Genomic DNA, 24,143 nt, shown 5'->3' on the forward strand with positions numbered 1-24,143 from the left:
GACACACATAGAGACACAGACACACACACACACAGAGACACACACAGACTCACAGAGACACACATACACAGGCACACTCGTACACGCACGTCTTCTTGCACACAGACACGCACACTGTGCACACAGACACACACAGAGACACAGACACACACCAACATACAGAGACACACACACAGACACAGCGACACACACAGACACACAGCGACACACACAGATACACAGACACACAAAGAGACACACACACGAGACACACACACACAGAGGCACAGACACACAGAGACACGCACAGACACACAGAGACACACACAGATGCACAGACACACATACTCGAGACACACACAGAGACACACACACAGACACACACAAAGGCACACACACATAGAGACACGCACAGACACACAGAGACACAAACAGACCGACATACAGCCGACACACACAGAGACACACACCACACAGAGACACATGGAGACACATACACAGACACACACACAGACACACACACAGGACACACATTGGAGACACACACAGATAAAGATCCCCGTATAGCCTTCACAGACTGTAGGGGCAAGTGCTGTTAGCGAGCACCTATGAAGACACACACACATACACACACAGACACACACACACGTACACACACACAGACACACACACAGACACACATGGAGACACATACACAGACACACACACAGACACACACACAGACACACATGGAGACACACACACAGACAAAGATCCCCCGTATAGCCTTCACAGACTGTAGGGGCAAGTGCTGTTAGCGAGCACCTATGAAGACACACACACACATACACACACACACATACACACATACACACACACACAGACACACACACAGACACACATATACACACACACAGACACACATGGAGACACACACACAGACAAAGATCCCCCGTATAGCCTTCACAGACTGTAGGGGCAAGTGCTGTTAGCGAGCACCTATGAAGACACACACACACATACACACACACACATACACACATACACACACACACAGACACACACACAGACACACACACACAGACACACGCACGCGCGTGCCCTTGACGTGCTCGCGGCGCAGGTGTTGCAGGTGAATGGCCTCCTCCCGCTGCTCGTGCTGCTCCATTAGGGGGGGGGGGGCGGGGGGTCTCGTTATCCCTGTCGGGCCGGGGCCACGTTGCACTCATTAGACGACTCACAGCTACGGTAGAGCACCCCACCACATATCCAGCCCCCCACCATCACCCCCCACCACCTAGCCAGCCCCCCACCATCCCCCCCACCACCCCTCCTCCAGCCCCCCCCCCCTCTCTGCACCGCGCCAGAACAGCTCCCACCACCCGCGCGGCGCGCAGCTCCAAATCCGCTCTCGCTCACTCCGCGAGATGGCGTTTAGAGAGTTGTTAGAGAGTCTGTATGTCTGTAGAGAGCATACACTCTAGAGAGTTTGTATGTCTGTAGAGAGTCTACACTCTAGAACGTCTGTAGAGAATCGTTAGAAAGTCTGTATGTCTGTAGAGAGCATACACTCTAGAGAGTTTGTATGTCTGTAGAAAGTCTACACTCTCGAGAGTCTGTAGAGAATTGTTAGAAAGTCTGTATGTCTGTAGAGAGTCTACACTCTAGAGAGTCTGTATGTCTGTAGAGAGTCTGTATGTCTGTAGAGAGTCTACACTCTAGAGAGTTTGTAGAGAGCCGTTAGAAAGTCTGTATGTCTGTAGAGAGTCTACACTCTAGAAGTCTGTATGTCTGTAGAGAGTCTACACTCTAGAGAGTTTGTAGAGAGTCGTTTAGAAAGTCAGTATGTCTGTAGAGCGTCTACACTCTAGAAAGTTCTGTATGTCTGTAGAAAGTCTCTAGAGAGTCGCTTAGAAAGTCTGTATGTCTGTAGAAAGTCCCTAGAGAGTCGTTAGAAAGTCTGTATGTCTGTAGAAAGTCCAAGACTCTAGAGAGTATATAACGAGTCGTTTAGAAAGTCTTTATGTATGTGGAGAGTCCCTAGAGAGTCTCGCGCAGGGGTCTGCAATCCGCGGTTTCGTAGCAGCATGCGCCTCTTCACGGACCGCTTGTCGCACCGTTTACCAAGACCACCGTCCCGTATTCTCCATGCATTGCGGCCCTTGAAATGTTGAGTTGTTTTTACAGAATTATCGTGAGTTCATTTGCCTTTCCCTGGGACTAGACAGTCTGTCCAAAGTCTAGAGAGTATGGAGATAAGTCTGTGGAGAGTCTGGAGATGTCTGTAGAGAGTGTAGAGAGTCTGTAGAGAGTGTAGAGAGTCTGTAGAGAGTGTAGAGAGTCTGTAGATAGTCTGTAGAGAGTATGTAGAGAGTCTGTAGATAGTCTGTAGAGAGTCTGTAGAGAGTCTGTAGAGAGTCTGTAGATAGTCTGTAGAGAGTCTGTAGAGAGTCTGTAGAGAGTCTGTAGAGTCTGTAGAGAGTCTGTGGAGAGTCTGTGGAGAGTCTATAGAGAGTCTGTAGAGAGTCTGTAGAGTCTGTAGAGTCTGTAGAGAGTCTGTAGAGAGTCTGAAGAGAGTCTATAGAGTCTCGGGAGAGTCTGTAGAGTCTGGGGAGTCTCTGTAGAGAGTCTTGTAGAGAGTCTTGGAGAGAGTCTGGAGAGAGTCTTGGAGAGAGTCTGGAGAGAGTCAGTAGGTTCTCCCGGGAGCTCACCGGTGGAGGCGCTTGTGGCTCGCACCACTCTTGAGTTAAGAGTGGTGCAAGCCAGCACTTGCAAGGGAGCCGTGCCAGTCTGGGTCGGCAACACCCCCCCTACCCTCCTCTCCCTCCCACCCCAAAAGGACTTCACCACACACACTCGGCACACCACATCCATCACACCTCTCGCTATGGACAGCGGTGGCTAGCGAGAAAAAAAGCCGCGTGTGGCACCCGGGTTCGAGTTGGCAAATATTTCCGTGGGAAATTAAGCGCCTTGGCCATGATTGTGATTTGTGTGTGTGGGGGATGATTTTTGTTACCTCTTCCTTCCCGGTAACGAGACGACGGGATGAGTTTGTTCTCGACGGGGGGCGGGGGGGGGGGGGGGGGGTAGGGGGAGTGGGGTCACACTTTCCATATAGATTGCGGTTTTCAAATGAAAATCCCAGGGACCTTTGAAGCAGCCCCAAAACCGCCGCCCGAACGAGGCTCGGGGTCTCGGCTAAATTATCCTCGCGCCTATTAATTAAATAAAGAAACGAATTCAAACGCGGACAAAATCAGCCCCGAAACTTGCTCGGGAGAAATAATTATTTCGCGCTGTTGATTCGACGAGCCACTTAGTCTCACTCAACCCACCCCTCCACACACCTCGCCCGACTCAAGCATGCCAGCGCAGCCTTCCAACAATGAAATTCCACATTACTATGACACGGAACGTGGTACTCATCACGTCAATTTTTTTAATGTCGCAGCCACGGCCCACGCTGTGTTAATCACGGCCCCAGGAGTCGGCCACGTGTGCGTGAATCTCATTTCCCACGGGTAATTAATTAGCGATGATGCCCAACCCCACCCCCAGCCGGTTCCACACAGCACCGGCTGATGATGGAATCGTTCCCCGCGGCGCTTGCATCCCCCGGCAGTTCCACACCCCCGGCTGAGTAATGGGAGCCACATCCCCCTGGGCTCCACGTGTTGCTCACTGCGGGGGGGTGCAGGCACTCCGGCTCGTGGTGCGTGGTGTGAGACTCCCTGTCTGAGTGGTGTGAGACGCTCTGTCTGAGTGAGACGCCCTGTCTGAGTGAGACGCCCTGTCTGAGTGAGACACACCCTGTCTGTGTGAGACGCCCTGTCTGAGTGAGACGCCCTGTCTGAGTGGTGTGAGACGCCCTGTCTGAGTGGTGAGACACCCTGTCTGAGTGGGACGCCCTGTCTGAGTGGTGAGAGCCCCTGTCTGAGTGAGACGCCCTGTCTGAGTGAGACGCCCTGTCTGAGTGAGACGCCCTGTCTGAGTGAGACACCCTGTCTGAGTGGGACGCCCTGTCTGAGTGGGACGCCCTGTCTGGAGTGAGACGCCCTCTCTGAGTGAGACACCCTGTCTGTGTGAGACGCCCTGTCTGAGTGGTGAGACGCCCTGTCTGAGTGGTGAGACACCCTGTCTGAGTGAGACGCCCTGTCTGAGTGGTGAGACGCCCTGTCTGAGTGAGACGCTCTGTCTGAATGGTGCGAGACATGGCCAGATTTGTTTTTTTTTGTAATACATACGTAGTTCCATTACTGGATTATATTTTTTTAATACATACGTAGCTCCATTGCTGGATTATATTGTTTGTAATACATACGTAGCTCCATTGCTGGATTATATTTTTGTAATAAATACGTAGTTCCATTACTGGATTATATTTTTTGTAATACATACGTAGTTCCATTACTGGATTATATTTTTTGTAATACATACGTAGCTCCATTGCTGGATTATATTTTTTGTAATGCATACGTAGCTCCATTGCTGGATTATATTTTTGTAATAAATACGTAGTTCCATTGCTGGATTATATTTTTTGTAATACATACGTAGCTCCATTGCTGGATTATATGTTTTGTAATACATACGTAGCTCCATTGCTGGATTATATTTTTGTAATAAATACCTAGTTCCATTGCTGGATTATATTTTTTGTAATACATACGTAGTTCCATTGCTGGATTATATTTGTTTCTGCTTGAGGACGACCGCTTGTGTTGCGATCGAAACGTCGTGATTTATTTTATTTGATACCTACGTGATGACTTTACCGAAAGAACCAAAGAGTATGGATTCCTGCAGTCACGAAAGCTTCCAATCAAGATTGTACGTAGAAGGTAAATCATCAAAAACACAAATTAACCACCGAGCACGTATGAGCACAGCCGACTTTGTTTCATTAAACTACTTAACGATTGAGAGCCAAATGGGGTGCAAGGCTGCGGTAAAGGTTAAGGATCCACCGCTTATGAGCGCTCAGCCCGCTGTGGGAGGGCAATGTGAGAATGGGGGACCACACAGCGCATCTTGTGTCTATCCATATTCACCACAGCCTCTACACCCCCCCCCACCACCACCAACCCTACCCACACCATCCCGCACACGCCGGCCCGGTAACACGAGACCCACCACAACAACAACGATGGACAGCGACACGGAGAGGAGACGCGTGTCGCGGTGACGTGGGGACAATCTCGTGAGCGCGAGGACAAATCGCCCACCAATCACGAGACCGACGAGGGGTGACTTTGTGCGAAGTGACGAATCGCGTTTCACCTGTGAGCTCGGGCAGGGGTTGATGAACACCTGGCGTCGCTCGGCAAGGTGGGGTGCCCCTGGGTTCGATTCCGGACACGGGCGCGACACGTGTTGTGGCATTTGTGTGCTCACTTCCTGTTCTCTGCGCGCGCGTGAGTGTGTGTGTGTGAGTGTGTGTGAGTGAGTGTGTGTGTGAGTGAGTGTGTGAGTGAGTGTGTTAATGTGTGAGTGAGTGTGTGTGTGTGAGTGTGTGAGTGAGTGTGTGAGTGTGTGTGTGAGTGTGTGTGAGTGTGTGAGTGTGTGTGTGAGTGTGTGAGTGAGTGTGTGTGTGAATGCTGTTCCGGCATAGGCGCATCCACACAACATCATGGCTGCATGCCGGGTCCAAGCAAGAACATCTGCTGGACTACATAGTGACGGACCAGCGGATGCGAGCCCATGTCCTTGACACCAGGACCTACCGTGGAGCTGATCTGCCCTCTGACCATCGACTAGTCATCTGTAAGATGCGCCTGCCATTCTTCCACTCCGGTGGTGGGTGTACACCCAGGACCCCATTCCAACCTAAAGTGGCCTGGTCTCAGTTATCTGATGAAAGTTGCAAGCGAGAATTTCATCATCGCTTGCGGCTGGGATTGGCATCGTCCCCGACTCCTGATGTCGAGGGTAAATGGGCGAGGTATAGGACTGTGACTCATGCAGCTGCAATGGCTGCTTTAGGTATGCGGTCCAGACCTCCCCAGAGACCCTGGCTGACAGAGGAGGTGTTCAGGATGGTTGAGAAAAAGCGACAGGCCCACTGTCATCGGCTACAGAATCCCACGTCAGAGAATGAGGAGGCTTACCGCAGCCTTCGCTCGGAGGTTCGGAGAGCCGTGAGGAGCTGCAAAGATGGGTGGTGGTCGCGGGTTGCTGAGGAGATGGAGTCTGCCTCAGTGGCCGTTGATCACAAATCTCTATTTAACTCAATCAAAAAAGTAACCTGCAGCGCCACACCTATTACCATCATTAGGGGAAAAAACGGTGATCCAATCTCCGACCCCCAGGAACAGGTTTGCAGATTTGCTGAGCATTTCTGTGAGGTCCTGGGGGAGGGAAAATCCCTCAGCCAGGAAAACATCGTGGCACAAAGTGAGGATGACCCTGCTCAGGCTGCGGTGCCTCAAATATTGGAAGAAGTCACCCCCTGTGAGTGGCTGGCTGAGGTGCCATCTGTTGAGGAAGTGCTGAAGGCGATCCGGAGTCTGAGACCAGGAAAGGCAGCGGGCAGAGATGATCTCCCAAGCGAAATGCTTAGGGAGGGTGGCGTTTGTGCACAGACTGCCCTATATGACATCATAACAACAGTCTGGACCACTGGATGGGTTCCGCAGGATTGGAAGGATGCCCTGGTGGTCCCCCTCTTTAAGAAGGAGGTCCACACAGACTGCAACAACTACAGGGGCATCTCACTCAGTGTGCCGGGAAAGGGCCTGGCAAGGATTATTCAACATCGCCTTGCCAGGCACGCTGAGGAGAGGCTTGCGGAGCCCCAATGCGGTTTCAGGAAAGGGCGGTCCTGCACAGATGCCATATTTTCTGTCCGTCTGCTACAGCAGAGGTGTAGGGAATTCCAGCAAGACCTACATCTCTGCTTTATTGACCTGGTCAAGGCTTATGATACCATCAATAGGCCTGGGCTCTGGGTTGTTCTTCGTGCTTTTGGAGTACTTGACCCGCTGCTCACGATCATTAAGGACCTAATGATGGTGAGCGGGCCCGGGTAAAACTACGTGGCCGGGAGTCGGAGCCATTCCCTGTTCACTTTGGGGTGCGACAGGGATGTCCTCTGGCTCCCACATTATTTAATATATATTTCGACCACGTAGTTCCTGAAGCCTTCAATATCTGTACCGGAATAATTTCCATCTGGTACAGATACAATGGGAGGCTGATCGATGCCCGGGTGCGGTCAAAGAATGGCTCCCTATTGTTCAACCATGTTATGTATTCCGATGATCTGGTAATTGCTGACCACTCAGAGGAGGTGTTGGAGGCGCTGCTGCTGAACCTGGAGTTTGCCACTAAGAGGTGGGGACTTACCATCAGCCCCACCAAAACTAAGCATCTGCCTGGGTATTTTTTTTACCATCGGACACTCCACCTCCACAATTATCAATTGGTGATGGGGCAGTTGTGGAGAGAGTGGAGCGTTTCCCATACCTGGGCAGTGTGCTCATGACCGGCTTCCGGTTTGACAGCAGAGGTCTCACTCCGAATCAGTCGAGCGGCATTATCTTTTCATCGGTTGCGTAACGCTATCTGGACGCTACCTAGTCTGTCGCTCCGCACGAAACTTCGGGTCTTCTTGGCCACGGTCATTCCCTCCCTTCTACGCTTGTGAAACGTGGACCCCCCTAATGAAACATCTTCGCCGGTTAGAAACATTTAGGCTGGCCTGCCTATGATGCATCTTGGGTTTAACCAGGCTAGATTGTGTGAGGAGCTCACATATCCTTGAAAGATCGGTGAGCTCCTCCGGCAGGCAAGGCTCAGTTGGCTGAGCAGAGCGCCGGGTTGCTAAAGCACAGCAAGTTGGCACAGTAGGGGGCACAGGTGATGCATCAGCCACTCATATCTCAGTCCGTCGACCCGTGGCACCTGGGTCTGTCCCGTGACCTCCTGCTAGCGGGCGTTCGACACTTCACGTGGTCTCAACGTGCACATTGCCTGGCACAAGCGTCGTGGTGACGTCACCGCCACTTAGTGGCGAATGGCGGTTCTTGTTGTGTGTGAGTGTGCGTGTGTGAGTGTGCATGAGTGAGTGTGTGTGAGTGAGTGTGTGTGAGTGTGTGTGAGTGTGGAGCGGTAGTTTAGCGGTTAGCACGCTATGGCGCTACGAACCCGACGACCCGAGTTTGATTCCCGCTCACGGCAAACACCGGTGACGTTATTCTGAACCGGTCCTGGGCCTCCCCTAAGTAGACTCAGCCTCAAATGAGTACCCGGTGCGCTGTGTTAAAACATCGCCACTGGGGAGACAAAGGGGGGCGGGCGTGGCGCTGGCCACCCACCCCCTCGTGTGCCGTGCCGGCCTTCATAGGTTGCTGCTCGCTAACGGCACTTGCCCCTACAGCCTGTTAAGGCTACACGGGGGATCGTTGTCTTTGTTCCGCTCAGCGTGGGTGAGTAAGTGAGTGGGCGCTCTCCCCATCCTGTGTAAGGGTTTCCCCCTCGGCTTCTCCGATTTCCTCCCCGAGCTAAGGGGCTGTCCATAAATGACGTCACGCGATTTTGGACGATTTTTGATCACCCTCCCCCCACCCCCTTCGTCACACGACGTCACAAAAAGTCAGACCCTCACCTCAAATATGACGTCACAAAGCTCTGCCCCTCCCCCGCCCCCCCCCCCCAAAAAGAAATAAAACATGCTTCAAATCGCTTTAAGCTATTGTCACATTGTAGTGCGTATTTAATGTGGCGCTGCACTCTGATGTTGTGGGAGAAAACATTTATTAAAAAGTCTATTTAATTCAGTAGAACGTGTTGTCTATATTTATTTAAAGTTGCGCATTTTTATGTGACGTCACATTTCTCAAACCCCCCCCCCCTAGGTGCGTGACGTCATTTATGGACGGCCCCTAAAACAAACAACGTATAACCGGCACACATTGGCAACAACAACAACCACAACCACACATTGCAATGCTAACAAACACCCACTCTCAAACCACTACATTTTGATCACACAGCACCAGCAGTAACATCCCCCCCCCCCTTACTGTGTAAAATATGGCAGGACCCTCCTGAAAGGGAGTCTCGAGACTCGGCGACGCTCTCCTGGGGTTAACAAGCGCAGCTACGATAATAATATCAATAAAATCCGCGTGTGATCCACAACTCGCAGCGCGTTCAACGGCTGCGCTTCAGCATCGGCCCCCCCCCCCCCCCCCGCGCATCTGCCTCTCGTAATTGCTATGAACATCTGCTGCGCGTCACGGGAGAGCGAGGGGCAAAGGCGCAGCCCCCTGCAAACTGCCCGCTCGCTCGCTCGCTCGCTCCCTCTGTCGAGCGCTGTCCCGGTCAGGGCCCTTCGCCCAAGACGCCAGAGGGAGCTCGCGAGAATGGGCTGTTTGGGTCTCCTCCTCCGGCACGCTGGAAACGACGGTCCCGGAAGAGACGGAACGGTCTTCCCCCACACACTAATACCCCATCCGCACGCGAACCTGCCCATGCTGCTGGGCTGTGTGGTGGTGGTGGTGGTAGTGGGGGCCGTGCGGCGGCGGCGGGGGGGAGGGAGGGGGTTGCATTTTGAGAAATCTGCACCCAAGGTTTCAACTGAGAGCGAGAACGAAACCGAAGTCGGTTTGGTTTAACCGAGGCTGCCTGATCAGTGCGGTCGGCTGGAGGGGAACTCCGCGCTGCCCAGCACGGCGCTCTACCCCCCGCAGAGGCACGGCCTTTTCACTGCTCGTGTCTCTCCCTCGCCGCTCCTCTTTAAAGCCGACGGCTCGGCGGGAGGAACACTTTTAAAACAACACCAATGCGCGTGCCACAGTGAGCGCGCGCACGCGCGTGGGTGTTGTTTTAAATGCGCGCGCGCGTGCACAATGCGCACGCGCGTGCGTGCACAATGCGCACGCACGCGCGTGCACAATGCGCACACACGTGTGTAAAATGCGCACACATGTGTGTGCACAATACGCACAAATGCGCACACACGCCACGCACACAAAGATCCCCCACCCTTACGACCCTGACAAGCTCTCGGGGCGAGTGCTGCTCGCGAGTTGAACCGATGGCAGGCCGACACGGCGATGAGCTGGCGTGGTGTGGGTCAGCACCCACGCCCGGCCGCCTTTGTCTTCCCCACTGACGATGTTTACACGAGGCACGAGGGTAAGTCGACCTAGGGGCAGGCCCAGGACCGGTTCAGATAATCGTTACTGGTGCTGGCCCGCACATACACAGGTGCACAAAGATCCCCCGTATAGCCTGAACAGACTGTAGGAGCAAGTGCTGCTAGCGAACACCAACGAAGGCTGGCACGACACACGAGGGGGTGGGTGGCCAGCACCACGCTCGGCCGCCTTTGTCTCCCCAGTGGCGATGTTCACACACCACACCAGGTACTCATTTGAGGCTGAGCCGACCTAGGGGAGCCCCGGGACCGGTTCAGATAATCGCCACTGGTGTTGACCGTGAGCGGGAATCGAACTCGGATCGCCGGGTTTCGTTGCGCAGCGCGCTAACCGCTGCGCCACCGCTCCCCGCACGTGCTTAAACATACACAGGTACACACACACACACCCAACCCCCACGTGGTTGCATGCTGATACTGTCACGTGTGACCTTTGTACCAGACACCCTCTCCCCACCCTCCCCCCACCACTCCCCCCACCACCAACCACGTCCCCTCCCCTCTCACCCCCCATCTCCCCCCTCCACACCAACCCCCCCCCCACACTCGCACACCTCCAACTAAGTACACCGACCGACCGACTCACCATACACTTGACACACAAATGACAAAGGTACCCCGTATAGCCTTCACAGACTTTTGGGGCAAGTGCTGCTAGCGAGTCGCACCTGTGAAGGGCGGTACGGCACACGGGGGGGGGGGGGGGAAGTGGGTGGCCAGCACCACCCCCGACCGCTTTTGTCTCCCCAGCGGCGATGTTTGACGCATCGCACCAGGTCGCCGGGTTCGTCGTGCTGCACCGCTAACCACTGCGCCACCGCTCCCCACCAAACACTCACCACACACTCACTCACCACACTCTCACTCACCACACTCTCACTCACCACTCACTCACTCACCACACACTCACCACACACTCACTCACCACACTCTCACTCACCACACACTCACTCACCACACTCTCACCACACACTCACTCACCACTCACTCACTCACCACACACTCACTCGTCACACTCTCCACATACTCACTCACTCACCACACATTCACCACACGCACCACACACTCACTCACCAAACTCACCACACACTCACTCACCACACACTCACTAACTCACCACAAACTCGCCACACTCTCACTCACCACAAACTCGCCACACTCTCACGCACCACACTCACGCACCACACTCACCACACACTCACCACACTCACGCACCCCTCACTCACACCAACGACAACTGACGTCACCGCTCGCCACTCAATGGCGGCTGACGTCAGCAGGCCAGCGCATGTTGCCAGAGGCTCGGATAGGGGGGGGGGCTATGGAGGGGGCCTGGATAGAGGGGCGGGGGGCTCGATAGAGGGGGGGGCTTTAACCGGCTTTCAAGGTATCAATTTCGGTTCAGTGATTCTGCATTAGCTCTATTACTATAGTTATATACTGCCTTCAACATTTACGAACGACCGGGTGTTTAAGGTTAGCGATTTGTCGTATTATCTGGCTGTATAGCAAATGAAAAAAAATACAACTACTTTACCATGCAAGTAAACAAAAAAGTATGTGTTTGAATATTTACGTTAAATTTTGTTAGGGCCCCTTTGTAGCATTATATGTTACAGGCCCCGCACACGCTTCATCCGCCGCTGGCATGATTGTGGCTGAGAAGACTCGGAGCTTCGTGTGGAGCCACAGGCCGGGTCGCTTGCAAAACGGCAGCGTTCAGCATCTGGCGAAGATGATGCCGCTTGGCTGATACGGAGTGAGACCTCCACTGCCAAAAACCGCTGCTGGTCATAAGCACACTGCCTAGGTACAGAAACTTCTCGACTCTCTCAGTAACTGCCCCACCACTCATGGGGAGTGAAAGGGGGGGGGGGGGGGGGTGGGAGTATTTGATCACGTAAAATGATGGTAAGGCCCCACACCTCTTAGTAGTGCGCTCCAGGTTCCGCAGTAATGCCTCCAACTCCTTCTCAGTGTGAGCAGCATGGTTGACCAATAGAGAGCCATCCCTCGACAGCACTCGGCCATCGATAAGTCTCCCATTGTATCTGTACCAGATGTATGCTATTTCAATGGTACAGCCATGGAAAGCGTCTGGAACTACGTGGACAAATATGTTACATAATGTAGGATCAAGAGGCCATCCCTGTCGCATCGTAAAGTGAACAGGGGACGGTTCTAACTCCGGGCTACACAGCCTTACCCGGGCCTGCTCACCATCATGACGGTCCTTAATGATTGCGAGCAGTGGGTCAGGGACCCCGAAAGCACGAGGAAGAACCCAGTCTCCTGGCCTATTGATGCTATTATTGGCCTTGACCAGGTCAATGATGCTGAGATGTAGGTCCTGTTGTAATCCCCAACACCTCTGCTGCAGCAGACAGACGGAGAAAATGGCATCTGTGCAGGACCGCTCTGGCCTGAAACCACACAATGTTTCCGCAAGCCTCTCCAAAAGACAAAGATCCCCCCTATAGCCTTAACAGACTGTAGGGGCAAGTGCTGTTAGCGAGCGCCTATGAAGGCCGGCACGGCACACGAGGGGGTGGGTTGCCAGGACTTCGCTAGGCCGCATTTTGTCTCCCCAGGGGCGATGTTTACACACCGCGCCAGGTGCTCATTTGAGGCTGAAGTCGACCTAGAGGAGGCCCAGAACCGGTTCAGATAATCGCCACTGGGTGTTGGCCGTGAGCGGGAATCGAACTCGGGTGGCCAGGTTCGTAGCGCAGCGCGCCAACTGCTACACTACCGCTCCCAACTACGTGTATACATACACGAGCAAAGACATACAGGCAGACATACGCGCGCGCACACAGACATACACGCGCACAGACATACACGCGCAGACACACGCGGTACAAATAGAGGGCATGCTTTTCGCTTGGAGGTCATTCTCGATCAGCTGTTATTTTCAAAGATTTCCTCCTTCCCCCCTCCCTCCCACCTTCCCCCTCACCTATCTCAACCTCCAAACCTTTTCTCTCCGCATCTCCCTCTCCCCACCTACCACCCCCTCCCACACAGATCAGAGTTCAGAATCCTGCACCAGATGCTACTACGGGAGTGCGAGAGAGAGGGAGGGAGGGAGAGGTTGGGAGGGGAGAGGGAGGGGAGAGGGAGGGAGAGGCGGAGAGGGAGGGAGTTGCTTGTTTTGTAAAGTGAAGGAGTCGAGTGAAGGAGTCGAGTGAATGAGTCGAGTGAATGAGTCGAGTGGATGAGTCGAGTGAATGAGTCGAGTGAATGAGTCGAGTGAATGAGTCGAGTGAATGAGTCGAGTGAATGAGTCAAATATCCCCGTCCCATTTCCGTGTCGGTGGTGTCCCAGCCCGGGGGGAGGGGAGGAGGAGTTGGGGGTCCGAGCCCCCGGGGGGGGGGGAGGAGGAGTTGGGGGTCCGAGCCCCTGGGGGCGGGGGGAGGAGGAGTTGGGGGTCCGAGCCCCCGGGGGGGGGGAGGGGGGGAGGAGGAGTTGGGGGTCCGAGCCCCCCCCCCCCCCCGGGGCGATGCTCCTGCGTCTCGCTGGTGCCTTCCCTGTGGGTTGTCAAGGAACCTGCTGTCCTGCTCTCGTCGTCAGAGTGTCACCCTTGTATTTGAGTTCACGTCGATAACCCCTGGGCGCTCAATCCCAGCGGTTCTCGATTCGCTGCTGCTGCTGCTGCGCCGACTTCTACTCGGTCAATTTCTGTGAGCACGGTGTCACGCCGGCGAGTGTGAGTGAGTGAGTGTGTGAATGAGCGAGTGTGTGAATGAGCGAGTGTGATGGAGTGAGCGCGAGTGTGATGGAGTGAGCGAGTGTGTGAATGAGCGAGTGTGTGAATGAGCGAGTGTGTGAATGAGCGAGTGTGATGGAGTGAGCGCGAGTGTGATGGAGTGAGCGCTAGTTTGTGAATGAGCGAGTGTGTGAATGAGCGAGTGTGTGAATGAGCGAGTGTGTGAATGAGCGAGTGTGTGAATGAGCGAGTGTGTGAATGAGCGAGTGTGTGAATGAGCGAGTGTGTGAATGAGCGAGTGTGTGAATGAGCGAGTGTGTGAATGAGCGAGTGTGTGAATGAGCGAGTGTGTGAATGAGCGAGTGTGTGAATGAGCGAGTGTGTGAATGAGCGAGTGTGTGAATGAGCGAGTGTGTGATGGAGTGAGCGCGAGTGTGTGATGGAGTGAGCGCGAGTGTGTGATGGAGTGAGCGCGAGTGTGTGAATGAGCGCGAGTGTGTGAATGAGCGCGAGTGTGTGAATGAGCGCGAGTGTGTGAGTGAGCGCGAGTGTGTGAGTGAGCGCGAGTGTGATGGAGTGAGCGAGTGTGATGGAGTGAGCGAGTGTGATGGAGTGAGCGAGTGTGATGGAGTGAGCGCGAGTGTGATGGAGTGAGCGAGTGGGTAGGGGGCCGAACCTTGAGGAAGGAGATGTTCTGGTGGCGAGCGATGTTGGTGACCTCCAGATTCCCCAGGACCACCTCGCACTTTTCGTAAGTCTTACGCAGCGCCTGGAACTGCAGCTCGGGCGTGGCCAGGGTGCTGAAGAGATTCTCCGTCCCCACGCACACTGCAAAGACAAAGCCCCCCCGTCACTCCGTTATAGCCTTCGCACTCCGTTTGGGGCAAGTGCTGCCACGGCGCACCTATCATCAAAAACAGTCGCAATCATCAGCATCACCATCATCATCAGCAGCAGCACCATCATCAGCAGCACCACCATCATCAGCAGCACCACCATCATCATCAGCAGCATCACCATCATCCTCAGCAGCATCAGCAGCAGCATCATCAGCAGCAGCATCACCATCATCAGCAGCATCACCATCACCATCATCAGCAGCACCATCATCAGCATCACCATCAGCATCACCATCATCAGCAGCATCACCATCATCAGCAGCATCACCATCATCAGCATCACCATCAGCAGCGCTCAGCAGACCTCCCCGTGCCCCCTCTCCACGGCGCACCCCCACGCCGAGAGGGTGAAGCAGCGATCCTCAGCGGCCAGCGTTGCGTGCAACAAAACTTCTGCCGCCGGTAAGCAGCAATCGTCGCGGGCGTCGTTGTTACAGTGGCGGTGGTAACACGGGAGGCTGAGTTCGATTCCGCACTCGGACAGCTTTCTGTGTGTGTAGTTTGCATGTTCTCCACCCCTGCTCTGCATGGGTTTCCTCCCATAGCTAAACCAACAAATCCAGTGGAACTGGTATGGACCAAACATCTCAACGATGAAAAGCAATCGTAATGTTCTCTCCCTGTTCTGGGCGTGTGTCAGCGGTAGCGTTGCAGCTAGCGCGCTGCGCTACGAACCTGTCGACCCGAGTTCGATTCCCGCTCACGGCCAACACCCAGTGGCGATTTTATCTGAACCGGTCCTGGGCCTCCCCAAGGGTCGACTCATCCTCAAATGAGTACCCGGTGCGGCGCGTAAACATCGCCACTGGGGAGACAAAGGCGGCCGGGCGTGGTGCTGGCCACCCACCCTTTTCGTGCGCCTGCCGTGCCGGCCTTCATAGGTGCTACTCGCTAACAGCCACTTGCCCCAACAGTGTGTTAAGGCCACACGGGGGATCTTTGTCTTTGTTTCCGCACGGTGTGAACGAGTGGGTCGTTCTCCCCTCCCCCCCCCCCCGGCTTCTCAGGTTTCCTGCAATAGCAAAAAAACAGATTGCTCCAACTGGTACACATTGTATAAGAATAGCGTTGACCCTTTCTGTCCATAATACAACAGTTGTGTTAAGATGTTAAAACACCAAACAGAAACCTTTAGCAAGGAATCACGTCTGCATTTGCCACCATATACTGGCGGTGAACACGCAATAAACAAAAACACGCTCTGATAGCATATGATGCATTGTCTTTCGAACTGATTGGTCCACACCAGAGACAGCTTTCTTTAGGGCCTAGTCTCCGACAGTGTTAGACCAGACGACGAACAGCACAAGGACAATGCCACTATCAGGGCATTGAGAGCTCGGGGTGAGCAGCTACACCATGCGATCTTCCCTTGCCAGCATCAAAACATAAGAATAGGTTTCACACTTTCTGTTCGTATATGTTTATACTGGCCACATCGCGACAATTCTAACAAACACTTACAGTACACTCAAAGCACTCAATTGGGATCGGACAGACAGACAGCAGCAGCACCAACATCGCCACCCCCCCAGCCCTCTCCCTGCTACTCAGGGGTGGCAGGTCCATAGAGACCAACTTTGGCATTCGCCCAGGGCGCCAATTTAAGTGGGGGGGGGGGGGGAGCGCTAATTTCGAAGAAGAAAATACAAATGAGATAACGCAGATGTCATTATTTCAATTCCCCGTGCGCGTACAGAGGGAATATGCATTTTCATTATCTACCTCAACATTTCTGAACATGCATTGTTTGGACAGAGGGCCGGCCGGGCCGACGGATCGAATAATTGTGCCTCTGTTTTAAGAAACAAAAAAAATCGTTGAACGGAAAATCGGGGCTAAATATTTCCCAGTTTACCAAAAAAAAAAACCTCAGCTTAGAACTTCCCTTGGGGTTTGGGGCGCCGATTGCATGGTTGGGGTTAGAGGTTAGGGGGTTAGATGTTAGAGGTTAGGGGGTTAGATGTTAGGGGGTTAGAGGTTAGGGGGGTTGGGGGTTAGAGGTTAGGGGGTTAGATGTTAGGGGGTTAGAGGTTAGAGGTTAGGGGGTTAGAGGTTAGGGGGTTAGGGGTTTAGAGGTTAGGGGGTTAGGGGTTTAGAGGTTAGGGGTTTAGATGCCAGGGCGGTTAGATGTTAGGGGGTTAGATGTTAGAGGTTAGGGGTTAGATGTCAGGGGGTTAGAGGTTTAGAGGTTAGGGGTTTAGAGGTTAGGGGTTTAGAGGTTAGGGGTTTAGAGGTTAGGGGTTTAGAGGTTAGGGGTTTAGAGGTTAGGGGTTTAGAGGTTAGGGGTTTAGAGGTTAGGGGGTTAGCTGCCAGCCAGCTGCTGGCAACAGCTCGTCTCGGGCTGCCCCTGCTGCTGCGACAAGTAGGGGCTGGACCCTTCCTGAGCTCGAGCCTGCGAGACTCTCTGTCTCTATCTCTCTGTCTCTGTCTCTCTCTGTCTCTATCTCTCTGTCTCTGTCTCTATTTCTCTGTCTCTGTCTCCATCTCTGTCTCTCTCTCTCTGTCTCTGTCTCTCTCTGTCTCCATCTCTGTCTCTCTCTGTCTCTATCTCTCTGTCTCTGTCTCTCTGTCTCTATCTCTCTGTCTTTATTTCTCTGTCGCTGTCTCTCTGTCTCTATCTCTCTCTGTCTCTATCTCTCTGTCTCTATCTCTCTGTTTCCATCTCTGTCTCTCTCGGTCTCTATTTCTCTGTCTCTATCTCTCTGTCTCTATTTCTCTGTCTCTGTCTCTATCTCTCTCTGTCTCTATCTCTCTGTCTCTATCTCTGTCTCCCTCTGTCCCTCTGTGTATCTCTGTCTCTGCCTCTATCTCTCTGTCTCTATCTCTCTCTGTCTCTATCTCTCTCTGTCTCTATCTCTCTGTCTCTGTCTCTCTGTCTCTATCTCTCTGTCTCTATCTCTCTGTCTCTATCTCTATCTCTCTGTCTCTATCTCTCTGTCTCTATCTCTCTGTTTCTATCTGTCTCTATCTCTCTGTCTCTATCTCTCTGTCTCTATCTCTCTGTCTCTATCTCTCTGTCTCTATCTATCTCTCTGTCTCTGTCTCTATCTCTCTGTCTCTGTCTCTATCTCTCTGTCTCTGTCTCTATCTCTCTGTCTCTGTCTCTATCTCTCTGTCTCTGTCTCTATCTCTCTGTCTCTCTGTCTCTATCTCTCTCTCTCTGTCTCTATCTCTCTCTCTCTCTGTCTCTATCTCTCTGTCGGTCTGTCTCTATCTTTCTGTCTCTATCTCTCTGTCTCTGTCTCTATCTCTCTGTCTCTATCTCTCTGTCTCTATCTCTCTCTGTCTGTCTGTCTGTCTCTATCTCTCTGTCTCTCTCTGTCTCCCTCTGTCCCTCTGTGTATCTCTGTGTATCTCTCTCTGTCTCTCTCTCTGCGTCTCTGTCTCCCTATGTCCTGTGTATCTCTCTGTATATCTCTCTGTGTCTCTATCTTTGTCTCTCTGTCTCTTTCTCTGTCTCCCTCTGTCCCTCTGTGTATCTCTCTGTGTATCTCTCTGTGTATCTCTCTCTGTCTCTTTCTGTGTCTCTGTCTCCCTCTGTCCTCTGTGTATCTCTCTGTGTATCTCTCTGTGTATCTCTGTGTATCTGTCTCCCTCTGTCCTCTGTGTATCTCTCTGCGTATCTCTCTGTGTATCTCTTTCTGTCTCTCTGTGTCTCTGTCTCCCTCTGTCCTCTGTGTATCTATCTGTGTATCTCTTTGTGTATCTCTCTGTGTCTCTGTCTCCCTCTGTCCTCTGTGTATCTCTCTGTGTATCTCTCTGTCTCTCTCTGTGTATCTCTCTGTGTCTCTGTCTCCCTTTGTCCTCTGTGTATCTCTCTGTGTATCTGTCTCCCTCTGTCCTCTGTGTATCTCTCTGTGTATCTCTGTGTATCTCTCTGTGTATCTCTCTGTGTATCTCTCTGTGTATCTCTCTGTGTATCTCTCTGTGTATCTCTCTGTCTCCCTCTGTCCTCTGTGTATCTCTCTGTGTGTCTCTCTGTGTATCTCTCTGTGTATCTCTCTGTGTATCTCTCTGTCTCCCTCTGTCCTCTGTGTATCTCTCTGTGTATCTCTCTGTGTCTCTGTCTCCCTCTGTGTATCTCTCTGTGTATCTCTCTGTCTCCCTCTGTCCTCTGTGTATCTCTCTGTGTATCTCTCTGTGTATCTCTCTGTCTCCCTCTGTCCTCTGTGTATCTCTCTGTGTGTCTCTCTGTGTATCTCTCTGTGTATCTCTCTGTGTATCTCTCTGTGTATCTCTCTGTGTATCTCTCTGTCTCCCTCTGTCCTCTGTGTATCTCTCTGTGTATCTCTCTGTGTATCTCTCTGTGTATCTCTCTGTGTATCTCTCTGTGTATCTCTCTGTGTATCTCTCTGTGTGTCTCTCTGTGTATCTCTCTGTGTATCTCTCTGTGTATCTCTCTGTGTATCTCTCTGTGTATCTCTCTGTCTCCCTCTGTCCTCTGTGTATCTCTCTGTGTATCTCTCTGTGTCTCTGTCTCCCTCTGTGTATCTCTCTGTGTATCTCTCTGTCTCCCTCTGTCCTCTGTGTATCTCTCTGTGTATCTCTCTGTGTATCTCTCTGTCTCCCTCTGTCCTCTGTGTATCTCTCTGTGTGTCTCTCTGTGTATCTCTCTGTGTATCTCTCTGTGTATCTCTCTGTGTATCTCTCTGTGTATCTCTCTGTCTCCCTCTGTCCTCTGTGTATCTCTCTGTGTATCTCTCTGTGTATCTCTCTGTGTATCTCTCTGTGTATCTCTCTGTGTATCTCTCTGTGTGTCTCTCTGTGTATCTCTCTGTGTATCTCTCTGTGTATCTCTCTGTGTATCTCTCTGTGTATCTCTCTGTGTATCTCTCTGTGTATCTCTCTGTGTATCTCTCTGTGTATCTCTCTGTCTCCCTCTGTCCTCTGTGTATCTCTCTGTGTATCTCTCTGTGTATCTCTCTGTGTATCTCTCTGTGTATCTCTCTGTGTATCTCTCTGTGTATCTCTCTGTGTATCTCTCTGTGTATCTCTCTGTGTATCTCTCTGTGTATCTCTCTGTGTATCTCTCTGTGTATCTCTCTGTGTATCTCTCTGTCCTCTGTGTATCTCTCTGTGTATCTCTCTGTGTATCTCTCTGTGTATCTCTCTGTGTATCTCTCTGTGTATCTCTCTGTGTATCTCTCTGTGTATCTCTCTGTGTATCTCTCTGTGTATCTCTCTGTGTATCTCTCTGTGTATCTCTCTGTGTATCTCTCTGTGTATCTCTCTGTGTATCTCTCTGTCTCCCTCTGTCCTCTGTGTATCTCTCTGTGTATCTCTCTGTGTATCTCTCTGTGTATCTCTCTGTCTCCCTCTGTGTATCTCTCTGTGTATCTCTCTGTGTATCTCTCTGTGTATCTCTCTGTGTATCTCTCTGTGTATCTCTCTGTGTATCTCTCTGTGTATCTCTCTGTGTATCTCTCTGTGTATCTCTCTGTGTATCTCTCTGTGTATCTCTCTGTCTCCCTCTGTCCTCTGTGTATCTCTCTGTGTATCTCTCTGTGTATCTCTCTGTGTATCTCTCTGTCTCCCTCTGTGTATCTCTCTGTGTATCTCTCTGTGTATCTCTCTGTGTATCTCTCTGTGTATCTCTCTGTCTCCCTCTGTGTATCTCTCTGTGTATCTCTCTGTGTATCTCTCTGTGTATCTCTCTGTGTATCTCTCTGTGTATCTCTCTGTGTATCTCTCTGTGTATCTCTCTGTGTATCTCTCTGTCTCTCTCCGCGAGGGGGCTTCTCGCGGGTTTAACCGCGCGCGCCACCCGCCCGGGTGCCCCCCCCCCCAACGCGTGAGCCGCTCGCGCGCGACACCCGCGGCTCGCGCGCATCACCCACGGATCGCGCGCATCACCCACGGATCGTGTTCCGCTGGCAGCAAATTACGCGATTTCTATATAATTAGCATACTTATGGTGGGGGGGGGGGGGCGGCTACTAAACGCGTCGAGTAATTAAACCAACATCAGTTAAACAATGTTCAATTATGTTTTAACAACGAGAAGCACTTGTATCATCTCTGTGTTTGTGTTTATGAGTCGTGGGGAGCCGAATTGTCGTGGTTAGCGGCGCTGCGCTACGAACCCGGCGCCCCGAGTTCGATTTCCGCTCACGACAAACACCGGTGACGATTATCTGAAACGGTCCTGGGCCTCCCCTAGGTCGACTCAGCCTCCAATGAGTACCTGGTGCGGTGTGTAGTTAACATCAGCACACTGGGGAGACGAAGAAGGCCTTCGTAGGTGCTGCTCGCTAACAGCACTTGCCCCTACAGTCTGTTACAGGCTATACGGGGGATACGTAGAGACATAGCACGGGCACAGGTGCTGTTAGCGAGCATCTATTAAGGCAGGAACGGCGCACGAGGGGGTGGTGTGGCCAGGACCACGCCCGGCCGTCGTTGTCTCCCCCAGCGACTTAACACTGAACTAATTTAAGGCTGAGCTGACCTACGGAAGGTCCGAGGTCGGTTCTCATGTCACACACGCTGCCACTGACGTGAGCCGTGGCTGGGAAGAGTAGTCGCTTGGTCCGTTTCGTACACAAATATAAAGGCTCGCTCGCACGCTCTATAGATAGCCTGAGCACACTCACACACACACACGCACTGCCACGCACCCGTACACGAGAGACAGAGTTCCCCATACGGACTGATGAGGCAAGTGCTCGGGGTGGGGGAGGGGGGGGGGGCCCTTGATCGGCCGAGATTGTCGGAGCTGCAGGTATTGGTGGTGGCCGTGAGCGGGAATCGAACTCAGGTGTGGCCGGGTTCGTAGGGCAATGCGTGAAACGATGCCCCACTGCTCGCTAACACTTACAAAAGACAAATATCCCCTGTATAGCCTTAAGAGACTGTGGGGGCAAGTGCTGTTAGCGAGCACCTATGAAGGCCGGTACTGCACACGAGGGGTGGGTGGCCAACACCACGCCCGGCCGCCTTTGTCTCCCCAGTGGCGATATTTACACATCGCACCAGGTACTAATTTGATGCCGAGCCGACCTAGGAGAAGCCCAGGACCGGTTGAGATAATCGTCACTAGTGCTGGCCGTGAGCGGGATTTGAACCCGGGTTCGTAGTGCAGCGTAGCGCTAACCGCGACACTACCGCTCCCCACACACAACCACACACTCACACACCTCCATACACCCCCACCCACACACACACACTCACTCACACACACCCCCATACACACTCACCGGCACACCCACACCCACTCACGCACACTCACACGCACACCCACTCACGCACACTCACAGGCACACCCACACTCACACACGCACACACTCACACGCACACACTCACACGCACACACTCACACGCACACACACGCACACACACACACTCACACACTCACACGCACACACTCACACACTCACACACTCGCACACACACACACACGCACACACTCACACACACTCACATACACACACACCTTCACACACTCACACGCACACACACACTCACACACTCACACACTCACACACACACACACTCACACACACACTCACACACTCACACTCACACGCACACACACACACTCGCACACACTCACACACGCACACTCACACACACTCACACACACTCACACACACACACGCACACACTCACACACACTCACACACTCACACTCACACACACACGCACACACGCACACTCACACACTCACACACACACTCACACACACACACGCACACACTCTCTCCCCCTCGCACTCTCAACACGAACTCAACAATAAAATGAAAACCCACGCCGACCTGCCCCGCGCGACATCTAAAAAGTTCACCTCTCTCTCTCTCTCTCCTCCCCCTGCCACGACTCCAACAAACCACACCAACTCGTTACTCAATTATCTACCCCGATCGCCCCCAATCTGCGCTCCACCACCCCCTCCTTCTCACACCGGCAGAGGTTCAGAGTGTTGGGGGTGGGGGGCGGTGTTGTTTTATGACATTTACAACAACACCGCCTCTTACCCCCTCCCCCCAGCCGACCCCGATATCGTTTAACGACCAAACGGCTACGATGTGGGGAAGGACGCGGAGAGACATCGGCTGCACGGGGGATATTTCTTTTGTTATTCACGAGTCGGCCTTGGGATGGGAAATTGCCCCACACACGCACACACACGCACGCGCACGTGCACGCACGTACACACACGTACGCACACACACACACACGTGCACACAACAACAACACCAACCGCCATTCGCCACTAAGTGGCGGTGACGTCACCACGACGCTTGTACCAGGCCATGTGCACCTGGAGGCCACGTGAAGTGTCAAACTCCCGCTGGGCAGGAGTTCACGGGGTAGACCCAGGTGCCACGGGTCGACTGACTGAGATGACTGAGATGACTGGCTGATGCACCACCTGTGCCCCCTACTGTGCCAACCTGCTGTGCTTTAGCCACCCGGCGCTCCGCTCGTTGTTCTGAGCGTCGCTCCTCCGCCCTCCGTTGTTGTTGGAGGGCGACTGCCTCCAACTGCCCAGTAGCGTCCTTCACGAGCCTCCTCCACAGAGGCACGATCTTAACACCGCTGGTACCGGTCATCAGCAAGTCCACTCAGCTGCACATCCTCCTGTACCACATCACTCCATCTCTTCTCTAGCCCGTGCCGCGCCCGTTTAACCCCCTCGATCCGGCCGAACAAAAGCTGTTTCGGCATGCGGTGGCTGGGCATGCGGGCTACATGACCCAGCCAACGCAGCCTTGCCTGCCGGAGGAGCTTACCGATGGGACCTTGCCCAGATCTTTCAAGGATTTATGAGCTCCTCACACAATCCAACCTGGTTAAACCCAGGATGGATCGTAGGCAGGCCAGCCTAAATGTGTCTAACCGGCGAAGATGCTGCATTAACGGGGTCCACGTTTCGCACACACACACCTGCGCACACACACACGTGCACACACGTACATACGCACGTGTACAAAGACACAAAAATCCCCCCCCCCGTATAGTCTTCACGGACTGTAGGGGCAAGTGCTGTTAGCGAGTAGCATCACTGATGAAGGTCGGCACTGTGGCACACGAGGGGGTTGGTGGTCAGCACCACTCCTGGCCGCCTTTGTCTTCCACAGTCGCGATGTTTAGCTACACACCGCACGAGGTACTCGTTTGAGTCCGATTCGACCTAGGGGAGGTCCAGGATCGGTTCAATTAATCGTCACCGGGTGTTGGCCGTGAGCGGGAAGCGAACTCGGGTCGCCGGGCTCGTAGGGCTCGTAGCGCAGCGCGGCGCTAACCGCTGCGCCACCGCTCCCCACACACGCAACAGACCAAAGTCCCCCGTATCGCCTTCGATATGGGGAGGGGGTGTGGGGTGAAAGTGCTGCGAGCGAGCACGTCTTTCCAAGTCGCCTCGGCACCACGAGGGTGCCCGCGTCGCCAGCACCACGCCCGGCCGCCT

The 24,143-nt window shown here is 53.2% G+C and overlaps 1 protein-coding gene across 1 annotated transcript in view; it reads right to left on the reverse strand.

Annotated features, from left to right (window-relative positions):
• LOC116954713 (uncharacterized) overlaps positions 1 to 24,143 on the reverse strand; it is a 173,394-nt gene that overhangs the window by 15,212 nt on the left and 134,039 nt on the right. Inside the window, exons 8-9 of the mRNA XM_076052422.1 lie at positions 14,510 to 14,644; positions 1,052 to 1,117 (exon numbers count right to left, since the gene is read on the reverse strand). Of these exons, the coding sequence (XP_075908537.1) occupies positions 1,052 to 1,117; positions 14,510 to 14,644 (201 nt within the window). The remainder of the gene's footprint in view (positions 1 to 1,051; positions 1,118 to 14,509; positions 14,645 to 24,143) is intronic.

Source organism: Petromyzon marinus, chromosome 56 (genome assembly GCF_048934315.1).
Source record: "Petromyzon marinus isolate PM22_M1 ecotype Great Lakes invasive population chromosome 56, UKy_Petmar_22M1.pri1.0, whole genome shotgun sequence".
NCBI classification, from domain to species: Eukaryota; Metazoa; Chordata; class Hyperoartia; order Petromyzontiformes; family Petromyzontidae; genus Petromyzon; species Petromyzon marinus.